The sequence below is a fragment of the Ambystoma mexicanum genome, chromosome 4q (genome assembly GCF_040938575.1).
Source record: "Ambystoma mexicanum isolate Mex_15411 chromosome 4q, UKY_AmexF1_1, whole genome shotgun sequence".
NCBI classification, from domain to species: Eukaryota; Metazoa; Chordata; class Amphibia; order Caudata; family Ambystomatidae; genus Ambystoma; species Ambystoma mexicanum.
In genome coordinates this window covers 188,616,254-188,628,290 of record NC_090928.1, presented here as the reverse complement: position 1 = coordinate 188,628,290, position 12,037 = coordinate 188,616,254, and the positions used below count along the sequence as shown (strand labels likewise).

General features: G+C 45.1%; 1 protein-coding gene across 2 annotated transcripts in view; it reads right to left on the bottom strand.

Moving 5' to 3' along the window:
- The window catches only part of SFT2D1 (SFT2 domain containing 1), a 646,168-nt gene that overhangs the window by 237,579 nt on the left and 396,552 nt on the right, over nucleotides 1-12,037 (bottom strand). For both annotated transcript variants that reach the window (XM_069607711.1, XM_069607710.1), the window contains one exon: nucleotides 6,358-6,439. In XM_069607711.1, the coding sequence (XP_069463812.1) occupies nucleotides 6,358-6,439 (82 nt within the window). The remainder of the gene's footprint in view (nucleotides 1-6,357; nucleotides 6,440-12,037) is intronic.

Sequence of the window (12,037 nt, the reverse complement as noted above, 5' to 3'; positions counted from 1 at the left end):
GACCCTTTCTGCTCAGATCTCTTGGAATAGGCTCACTGTAAATTAAAGTCGCACACCATTGGTTACAGACCGTCCAATTGAACTGTAACCAGTACCAGCTAAACGGCCTTGTCCAATGCACTCTGGTACAGCAGGCATACCAATATGGGCCTTCAGAGTACATTTTTATCTAATGTACTTAAGAGATAGCATGCGCTGGCGCAGCAGTACTGCACCTAGCATGTCCTTACTTTCAGCCAGCTTCTGCCTAAGCAAACCATGCACAATGTGATGAAATAAATAAACACAATGGAAGTTTGATTAACCTCTTAAGTGCCATTGAGGTTCCCCCCAGTGCCAATGGCTTTTTTTTTTAAATCGCGGTATTCACCGCCCAAACCCGCCAACATTTCCCCCCTCATTAACCCCTTAAGTGCCACCGACGAGCCGGCTCGTCGCTGGCATTTAAAGGGTTAATAAAGAATAACAAAAATGCAGTAAAATGGATTCAAACGCCTTTAGAAGGAATGCTTTCTATATTGTGATCATCCTTTTTCCACTGAGCAGTGGTAAGGCATCCACCTCAATTCTCTCACCTAAAACAATGGTGAGAGGTTCTTGGCCTCAATTTAACACTTCTTAAGGCAGCAACGGGCCTGTGTCAAATCTAAGAATATATGGCCCACCCACCCCTATCAGGAAAAGGATCAATTAAATAAAGCAAGCTTAAATGTTCTGCGATATTTGCCACCTGGATTTGAGTCTGCAAGGCCTACTGGGATTCTGCAGCAGTCAGGCGGAAAGGCCAGCTGGGTTGGGCCTGTCATTACATCGGCTAGAAAAAAACTTGTTGCGACCAATGATATTTCCTCTCCTACTTATCGATCTCAAGGTATTCAAGGACTGGTATAATTACATGTTCCGTTATTGTGATTTGTACCGCGCAGCTGCCATTTTCATGGTCTCCAGACAAGGCGAATCTGAAAGGGAAGGAGGGCTTGGGGGCTGGTTAATGGGATTGAGAGGTAAAGCACTTTGATGTACTGTTGGTAGCTTCAGTTTGGAAAAAAGTGGCCACTCTGTGCTGGGTTTGTTTGTGTAGTTTGTAGATGTTAGGTGGCGTATGAGTGTGTATGTGAGTGTCTGAGATGGTTTGTGTGTAAGAGCTTTAGTTTTCTCTGGTTTGTTGGGTTTGGTTGGGTGTTGCAGCTAGTGTGCAGTTTGTTGTGGTTTTAGGTTTATGGTGTGGTACAGGTGTGTGTTCAGTTTGGAATGGAGCACAAGCAAGCAGGATATTGGGACATTTTCATTAAGGTTATATTTAAAGAACTCCTGTTCTAGAATAGGAGTAGAAAGTGCTGAATAGTGGGAGAAAAATTATTGTTTCCCCAGCGATGTTCTTTCCAGGAGATGACTGGATACTGGTTGGGGCAGCTTCCAGGGAATGGGCTCTTGCTGCAGATTGTGTTGCTCGCTCAGGTTGGAGGGACTTATTTCTGTAGTTCTTTATTCTTGGTTGCACTGCCAGCACTGAGGGGTTTGCAGAGGCCAGCAGGGCTGGGCTAGATTCCACCGTTGCTCTTATGTCTGCTAGGTGTAAGCAATGTGGGCCTGTGTCTCTCACTGTGCCACTTGCTCCATCCTCTGTCCCTCTCCCGCTTGCTCAGATTCTGTCTCCCTTACTCAATCTGTCCCTCTTGCTCAAACTCTCACTTGCTCTGGTTCTCTCCATCTGTATCTCGTTCTGTATCCTTGTCTCTCTCTCACTCTGTATACCAGTCTCTGTCCCAGTAACTATGTCCCAGTAACTATGTCCCAGTAACTATGTCCCAGTAACTATGTCCCAGTAACTATGTCCCTGTCTCAGTCTCAGTCTCTGTCCCTGTCCCTGTCTCAGTCTCAGTCTCTTACCCTGCCCCATGTCTGTCTTGTGGTTTCTGTGCCCGCCTTGCTCTCCCCCCCCCCTTCATGTTTCCATCTTCCTCACTCATTGCCTCACTGCCTACCTGTCTCTGCCTCTCTCCGTCTCGCTTTGTCACCTCTCTCTTGGGTGCCTATGTGGTGCCAGAGATTCAGCTGCTTGAAGGGTCTTCAGCTCTTCTTAACTCCACTAGTGGAGCACTAGCAGGGGTGGGTTGAAGACACAGTGCTTCCTTTCCCTCCTAGAGTGGTGCGTGACAAGTCTGCTGTGAGTTTGTGTCTTCCCTTTTGTTCAGAACCACAGTGCAAATGTCACAGCAGCAGCAGGGGGCATTAGCGAATACAACCACGGGGCAGCATGGATGACTATTTAAATGGAGATGGGCTCTCCTTATTTCGCTGCTGCGCTTGGCGCTGTTTCTTCACTTCCTTCCATTCCACGCAGAATGCACGGGGGTACAGCATAGAGGAACATCTCACCTTTTTTTAAACTAGGCAATTTAAACCAGTGATTCCGTAATCATTTGATACATCAGGTAAAGTGATTGAGATTTGTCCACAATCAATACATTTTGTAAATGTATATTTTATTTTGTATTCGCACCCGGGAAAGGTGGTCGTACAATCAAATATGCAATTTTCCATGTTGCAGTGTAGAATGTTGAAGGTTTTTTACTTTGGATTTCTTGACTGCACAGCATCAAACATGGTCTAGTTAATCCAGCAGACTTGATGACAGTACCTACGGCCATTTAAACAATCTACACTTCATCAATAGTCACAATGGAAGTCTACCTATGGGACACTTTCACTGCACGTGCTGCAGGCCTTAATGTACCTTCAATTACTCTACAGGGATCACAATCAAGATTGGATAAGCAAGAGCTAAAAGCAGTTCCTTGGTATCCAGCATGAACCAGCAAGCAGGCGCTAGAACACAAACTTCCATATAAGTTGCAAACTTACATTTTTTGATGATTAGGACTCGTTCTGCTTTGAATAACATCATTAGTGTCAGATATCTACGTTTGCTCAGCATCAGTTGGCCTGGGTAGCCAAACGTAGCTCCTGGTAGCTGTTAGTGTCAAGCTAGTCTGGGTCTTCCAGAATACAAGCAGGAACTAAAAAGCTCCCAGCTCTGCAATTTTGAACCCTTCTCTACATACATAAAGAGTTTAGGTTATTTCGGTCCGCTTACTGTTTGCACACCTTGCATTTGAACAGTCAATACATTTATTTAAAGAACAAGTTACTTATCCCTCTATTTCTCATCTTTTGATATCTCCAATACCCAGCTGCAGCTGCTTCGGAAAACATTTTCGGCAGAGCGTGCTGTGAGTCGAGGTAGTCGACTCAATGTCCCTCAAGGACCTCAGTCTCGAGGATGATGTAATCTAAGGTATATATAGCACGCGCAGCACCAGTTGGCTTCAGTTCTGTTTTTTCATGTCATTCATACAGTAGAACTATCTGTATTAAAGCAGGCAAAACCATACTAGACTGTGAAGGAGCGTAAGCTGCAACAACATGGATATTCTACTGCGGGGTAGGCTGGGAGGGGTGATGAGGAATGCGTGGGAGGAACATCCAGTCAAAAGAACGTTACCAGGAGTAAGTAACTTGTTCTTCGAATGGATTGTGTCCTCCCACGTATTCCTCATCTTTTGATAGACTCCCAAAGCAGTGTTGGTTTTGGAGGCAGGAGTAAGAATTGTGTTATCAATGGTTGTTGTGAACCGAATGAAGGACTGCTTTCCCAAAGCTTCCACCCTGACTTAAGATGGAATCAAGGCAGTAATGCTTTGTAAAAGAGCGAATTGTAGACCAAGTGGCTGCTTCACAAATGTGTTTTTCCAGGAACACCTCTTTGCAGAGCAGAAGAAGTAGCCATGCCCCTGGTAGAATGGGCTCTGAAGCCTCCTAGGGGATCTTTCACAGCCAGCCTAGAGCATTCACTGATAGCTAAAATAATCCATGTGGGCAAGGTCTGAATGGTTACAGCCTGTCCCAGCCTATGACCAGTGTTATCCTATAAACAGTTGGTCATCCAGACGAAACTTTGACATTCTTGAAATGTAGAAACTCTGTGCGTCAAGTCTGTGTACTCTCTTCTTTTCCTTTCCAGGATGAGGTGCAGGGTAAAAAGTAGGTAATACTATCTTTTGTCCCAAATAAAAATCTGATATGACCTTAGGTAGGAATGAAGGTTTGACCCCGAGGCCAGACAAGAAAAGGTGGTTTAGAAGATAGTGCCTGCAAATCACTCACCCTACGGGCTGATGTCAGTGCTAACAAGATGGTTTTGAATGTTAGTAGTCATAACAAGAATGGAGCGGTTCAAATGGTGCACACGGCAAACTTTAAAACAAGATTAAGGTCCCAAACCGGAAACCGAGAAAGAGATGGGACCACAATAGTGAGTCCCTTTAGAAATGGTATCACTGAAAGGTATTTTAAAATATGACGTTTCCTCAGACGAACACTTGAAGATGGAAAGCAAAGCTAAATAAGCTTTAATGGTTCCAACCTGAAGCCCCAAATAGGACAAATGCATCAGAAAATATAACACCTACAGTGTTTTGCATAGAAAAGGATTCACATTCTTATCCCTGCACCAGCTGCAGAATGTATTCCAACAGCAGCGGTACAAAAACTTAATTGCTGGCCTTCTGGCCAAAAGCAAAATCTCCATTATGTTGTCTGGGAGATCCCAATCCTTGTACCTCAGACTCTCAAATCATGCGTAAAGGCTGAATGTCTTGACCTATGGAAGGAAAACCCCGACCCTCCTCTCGCGAGATCATCTCTTTGTGGAAGACATATTCGAGGGCAGATGGACATGTCCAGAAGGTCCGGGTACCAGGTCCTCCATTCCCAATCGGGGGCAATTAGGCTCATGTATTTCCTAAACCATCTCAACCTCCTGATCGCGTGAGGAATGACAGGGATTGGAGAAAACGCATACAGCAGTGGAAACTTGTATCGAGGCCTCAACAGCTCTCGACACGAATCAGGCATTTGTCCCCAGACTCTAGGGTGATTTGGCTCAAGCCTTTTCCTTACCAGCTTCAGAAGGCGTGGTAGGAGCATGGCCTACTTGCTTTAAGGGTTTCTGGCTCTCGAATATCTTTAGCATTTCCTGCCTGAATGATTCCCATTCAGCCTGATTAGAGGCCTTAGTGGGGCAAGATATTTTCCTCTCAGAAGAAGTCAGATGAGGAAGATGAATTAGGCAATTTATGATGCCTTTTCTTCGACGACGAGTGGCGAGAGGCACTTTGCAACATGGGACCTTTTAGACTTCTTCCATCAAGGAAACTCGTCCCTCGGTTCGTCGGAAGAATGTTTTTTCGACGGGGTAGTCCAAGGGGATGTTTTGGGCAGTCTACCTACCACCAATTTCCCTGTTCAATCCTTCAGCGCTTTTCTGGTCATCGACTGACACTTCTGACAAGCCGAGGTCTTGTGATCCACACAGAGACACCACAAGCACACTCGACGTGGGTCCATCAGCGACATCTTGGCATTTTTTTAAACCCAGTCTTCGGGGTTGTCGGAGCCAAAGACATTATAGACAATTTTGGAAGAAAATTATGAAGCACGCCATAGTTCACGAAGCAAAAGCTTACTTGGAAAAACAGAACTTAAGCCAACCGGGTGCTGCACGTGCAATATATACCTTCAATGACATCATGCTCTAGACGGAGCCCTCGAGGTACATCGGGTCCACCGCATCGACACAGAGCGTCCTCTACCAAAATTATTTTCCAAAGCAGCTGAAGCTGGATATTGGAGATATCAAAAGATGCAGAATACGTGGGAGGACACAATCCATTCGAAAACGTAGCATCTGTGCTTACTTTTCAAACGTTTGTGCAGTGATAACTATTCCAACACACAAACTCAAATGCCCATCAGTAAACCCAACAGGTTCCAGTTGAAGGAGCAATGATGTATGCCAAAGAACAGTAATGAGAGCTCAGCTGTTACAAAGCTGCATTCAAGAGACCCATCCTGGAACTATTCAAAGAGGATGAAAGACTGAACACCTCCAAAGAAGAAGCGGCCAGCATCTGTGTCAAAATGTTTTGACCATCATTTAAGGGAAAGCTGGTCCTTCAACAGACCTCAAACAACAAGGCTGGCGATATAGGTGCAGGGCATCCTCAAAAAACAGGATTGAAGTTGAAAGAAATTGTTGCCGTGTGCTTACAGTTTCGGAAAATAGGTCTACTGTAGAATACTTTTTAAGCATGTACATTTGTTTGGAAACTCATGTTGATTCGAGCCAAGTCAAAATATAGTAATGTAGGAGATGACATACAAGCAAAACAATTCCTCCTGTTTCCTTTAATAAAGGTATATCAAACATCAAAAGAACGCAACGGATAACCTCTCCCCTTAGCCCCCAAAATGAAAATCATTATGAGAGAAACAATTGTTATTAAGCAGAATTACCAGCACGACTATTGTAGCGATCAATCTTGTTGGTTCAACCATTTTCTTCAGTTGCTTAATAGGTCCCATCAGAAAACAAGTGCTATTAGAAAAAGGGAAATGAGAGAAGGTGGAATTAATTATATTTTTACTTCTTGCCAGATACAGTAAAACAGTTGGAGCCCAGGACCAAATTACTGTGGACTAAATCCATGGCCAAGAGACAGAATGGGTATTCCCTGTGATTGCCGATTTGAACTGCTGGTCCAACAATGCACATTATGAGTCAACAATAGCTGTTAATGCTCAGGAGAGGGGAGAAGCAACAATTCAAGAACATCTGGGACAGATACAATGGCTGTATTGTATAGAATAGGCAAAGCAGCCCCCTGCTAGGCTCCCTCTCGGCAGATTATGGATAACCCCTTTTTTAGTATAGGCGATCTCCATTCATTCTGAGCAATGGTTATGGCTATAGTCTTTCAAGATCAATCTAAGATTGTAATCAAACATTTCACTCAACCTTCTGAGCCATCAGTAATGAATCCTAGGTGAGCAAATGAGCCGCAGCACCCAAGTAGGGAAGACTATAAATAAGGATTTCAAACTGAATAGCACCGCTATGGGCCTCAATTAAACCTCTATTTATGTGCCATACAGCAGCTGGACTGACTTTAAGGCCATCCACCACAACATACACCTATGACTAAGGACAATTGCTTTATCAGTCTTCTGTTAAGTAGCCTCTGGCAAATTATAGGTAAAAAGCTTGGATTATAAAAAGTAGCCTGTGGGTTGCTGCTAGCCCCATACATATCAAGTTTGATCTTCCACTTATTTCAGACTCGGGTGTGTAAAAGTAACAATGCCAAACCCCTTACAACATCTGTGAAGATGGTGGACAATTACTTGCAAGAAAAATAGCTTATGCAGGTAGGTTTCATCAAAAACGTATTTATATCAGAGCTGAACTTTTGCTCCAATTGTAGACTAAGAAGTGGGTTTTGACTTCGACCTTGGCGAAGTGGTAAGAATTATTTTATATGGAGATTTCGCCAACGTATTCCAATACTTGAAGCTTAGCATTTCTTTGTCCTTTAGCTGGAAACGTCATCCAGTTTGGTAAATCGAAAGGGCAACTGCAAGCAAAAGCAAGTACAATTTTGGTGCTGTCCAACAAACCCTTGCTTGGTGTTTACAATAAAAAGGACCACACAACCATTAATATAAGGCAACACAAGCCATCCAATCAGTGTTCTAAAGAATATTGATAAGGAACAATTTTAGTCGTTCCATCCCTTGTCCCAATTTGCACCATCAATCTCCAACTAAGCTTTGTTAAAGCCAGTCTTCAAGCAGAAAACACATTTAGTAATTTTATTTCTTTTCATTATAGTTATTTATAGAGCACTGTCGAAGCCCAAGGGTCTATGGAGAAATGTACGCAGCACTATGGAAACAGCAACTAAAATGTTAATTAACTCCCTGTTAGAACTACTGTACTGCCAAGTCCACATTACCATTTCATCATGTATGTGGCCTGCAGAAGGAGGCAGGCCCATATTGCCCAGTAGCATTACATCAGCTTTAAAAATACAGGGCTGCATGCACAAGCAAATACACGTGCCTAGTGTGGGACCTTCCTTTATTTATTTTATTTATTTTTTTACATTTGTATAGCGCGCAGGCAGCCCAAGGGCATTGTGGCGTTGTTACTTGCAGAAAAACTTAGTTACATTATGCATAAGTTACAGCATTGGGCACATTGGTGTAACACATTATGCATGGAGGTGTACACAGGTCACATATACATATGGCGGCTGTACATGAGAAACGCTAGAGAATCAAGCAAACAGGGTGGTTTTCAAGGTTTTGCGGAAGGTGGTCAGAGAAGGTTCAGCTTGCAGGGCAGTGGGGAGGGCATTCCAGTGTAGAGCCGCAAGGTAGGGGAAGCTGGTACCCCCCCTGCTCTTGCTTTTTTCACCATGGGTACAGTGAGTAGGTTGGTATAGGGGGTCCTGGTTGGTCTTGAGGACATGGCCGGATGGATCCTTTGTGCCAGGTAGGCTGGTGCTGCAGAGTGGATGCATTTGTGGGTGAGGGTCAAGGTTTTGAAGATGATCCTCTCTTATAGGTAGCCAGTGGGAGGCTCTTCTCGCAGTAGATATATGCTCTCTTTTGGAGATGCCTTGTGCTGCGCGTAAGGCGTTGTTTTGAGTAACTTGCAGTTTCTCAAGGTTTTTTGTGGAGGTCCCTAGGAAAGGAACATTGCAGTAGTCCAGCCGTGATCCAGTGATAGCCCTAGCTATGTTTGTGCAGGTGTCGCTGGAGAGGTAGGGTCTGACTGCATTGAGGAGTTTGGCCAGGTAAGCAGCTGAGGAGGCAATGGCGTTCACCTGTCTGGTCATGGACAGATTGGAGTCCAGGTAGACGCCTAGGGTTTTCACTGACTCAGATACTGGAATTATGATAGAGTCAATGGTGAAGTGGGAGAACTGCAGGTCAAGTTTTTTTAGGGTGTCGGGGGAGCCTACAAATAGGAGTTCAGTTTTGTCAGAGTTGAGACAGAGGCTGTTGGCAGCCATCCAGGTTTGGATTGCGTTATAGATGGTGTTGAGGGTCTTGGAGTCAGTCTTATAGTCGCCTGTCAGGGTCACGAGGATCTGCGTCCGCGTAATTAGTGTATGAGATCCCCATGGCGTCAAGGATGAGGAAGAGGGGGCGAGTGAATATATTGTAGAGGGTGGGAGAGAGGCAGGAGCCTTGTGGGAACCCACACAGCATAATGGTTGGGGATGCCGTAGCTAGATCAGAAGACCTGCATGGTCCTTCCCTGTAGGAAAGAAGTGATCCAGGCACTAGCATGGGCTGAAAAATATGCAGTATAGGTTAGGTGGTGGCATAAGACGTCGTGATCCACGAGGTCAAACGCAGTAGAGATATCGAGGAGGAGGAGCAGGACAGGTTTGCCCAGGTCTCTGGCATCATCCATCTGTTTTTTTAAATCCAATAAGGCGGTCTCGGTTCCGTGTTTTGGGCGGAATCCAGATTTTCTCAGGCCTAGGAGTTGGTTCTCTTCGATGAAGTGTTGGACTTGCAGGTAGGCTGCTTTGTCCAGAATTTTAAGAAGGAAGGGGACGGTGGTGATGGGTCTGTAGTGATTGGGTGAGGTGGGGTCAAGTGTGGGTTTCTTCATGAGAGGCCTGACCCATGCTTCCTTGAGGGAGGAGGGTACTATGCCTGTAGTGAAGGATGCGTTTACAAAGGCTGTGAGAAATGGGGCGAGGGACTCGGCACAGTCCTTGATAATAGTGGCGGGGCAGGGGTCTCCTTTGCAGTTGGAGGGTTTGATGCCTTTCATTAGGGTAATGATGTCTTTCTCCTGGATGGTTTAGTGCGCATATCCACAGTGCATTGCTCAGTGAAGGTGAACTTCAAGGGATAGCTACTGGGTGGCACCATGCAATTTGCCCAAGTTAGCTGAAATATTCTGATCCACTCCCAAACGCAATGTTTTAAAAAACATACCATAACATTGATGGCATTTCTCAGTTAATTATGCAATTAAATGAGTTTCCAGCCATCTACACCAAACATTTTACTCAAATAATTATAACATTCTTATTTCGTTGTGCACACAATTATTAATGCAATCCTTAGCAGGAAGCTGCGCCTACCATGGAAGGCTGTAGTAACCACATCGTACAAAAGAAAGAAACTATTGCTTTGAGAGGATCTGCATTTTCCGAGGCCGGCTGTACAAGTCAAATGAAAATGAAGTGGGTCTAACTCATTTCCAGTATGTGAAACTACTGTTTGCACAAAGCAATAAGAATATGTGCATTATGAAGTTTGCTTCATCCAGCAAATCAGCAGAAACCAGTGCATGTGGCTTGCCTCACAGTTTTGCCCAAACAATTCTGAAATGAACGTCTTATGCAGCCTGCTAGGCCCTGCAAAAGAGTAATAAAAGCTATGAAATTAAGGGTTTAGACACTAATCTATTTCCCATCAACTAACCAACTAATCTGTCCACTGGCGTAACAGGGGCCCCCAGAGGCCCCGCGGTGCGGGGGGCCCCGCCACTACATGTCCTGAGAGGGGGCCCCCCACTTGTAGAAAAACATTTTTTTTTATTTTTGAATTCCCTCTGCAATTATAAAGAAATTATTTCTGTAACAGAAATAATTTCTTTATGAAGTCAGAGTGACTTAAAAAAGAAATGATGGGCCTCATTACGGGTTTGGCGGCAACCGTGCCATTGCTACCAGCAGGTTGCCGCCAGACCCGTAATGATTTACCGGCGCCCGACTTCCCGGTAACACTGGGGGATTACAACCCCAGCGGTCTGTGAAGTCAGGCGCCAGCAAATGGTAAGTCCCTATTTCCATAAAGTCCTATCGGACTCTATGGGAATGGGGACCATAGACGCACCGGCACCGTTAATAACGGTGCCATTGCGTCCGTGAAAACTATGCGGGTGGGTTCCGTTCTGCCCGGCAGTTCTGACCTGCTGGGCAGGACGACACCGCCCGCAGAGCTGTAATATGCAGGCCCGGAAACAACAGTGCCGGTGAGCTTTCCCAGCACCGTTGTTTACAGTCCAGCATAGTTGTAATGAGGCCCAATTTATTTTTTAAGTGTTAGGGATCCCCTCAGCCCGATGTGTGTGAGTGTATGGTGAAAGAATGCACACTTGGATGGATTGGGGGGGGGGTGTGTGTGTGTGTGTGTGTGTGTGTGTGTGTGTGTGTGTGTGTGTGTGTGTGTGTGTGTGTGTGTGTGTGTGTGTGTGTGTGTGTGTGTGTGTGTGTGTGTGTGTGTGTGTGTGTGTGTGTGTGTGTGTGTGTGTGTGTGTGTGTGTGTGTGTGTGTGTGTGTGTGTGTGTGTGTGTGTGTGTGTGTGTGTGTGTGTGTGTGTGTGTGTGTGTGTGTGTGTGTGTGTGTGTGTGTGTGTGTGTGTGTGTGTGTGTGTGTGTGTGTGTGTGTGTGTGTGTGTGTGTGTATATATATTCAGGGGCGCAACAAAACCTACATTTCGGGGGCTAACCCTTCAAATTTTGGGAGGGGTGCCAACTTCATGGGCAGTGGGGGAGGGGCAAACTTATTTGTTGGGGTCATCTAATTTCTTTATGCAGTGCAGCTTCAATGTTACAAGCAGTTAACTCTCTCCTTTAAGGTTTAAAGCACCCACTTATGGACTGCTGTGAGAATGAGTGGTCTTCTGTTCCCTCTCTACCCTTCCAATCACTCCCCTGGCATGCAAGTATTAAACCCATATCACGATTTCAATTGCCTTAAAAATGTGGCATTTGAATGCAGGTACTAACAGTGAATTGCTTTATGTTAGTAATTGGTGGGTTCTTGTTAACAGAGAAACCCAGGTGCCATTTAACATCTGTGTCCTTTTCAGTCTGGCAACTGCTCTGAAGGTCAGCCAGGTCTGGTCAACATAGCCCAACATTTCAGGGGGGTGGGTGCTGAATCCCAGTCAACTCAATGGTGTTGCACCAATACTTGTGTTCAATGCCTGTATTACTTATTGGTAATCTTCATTACTCCTAGTCCCACTCTTCCTCATCCCAGTACTTCACTACGAGCCAAGGAGCCTCAACCGTAAGCTCTGGGGCAAGGAAGAGGGACGTGGAGGTAATTCTGGGCAAAGGAGCTGATTTTGGAGGTTGGGGTGTGAGGGAGAGGGG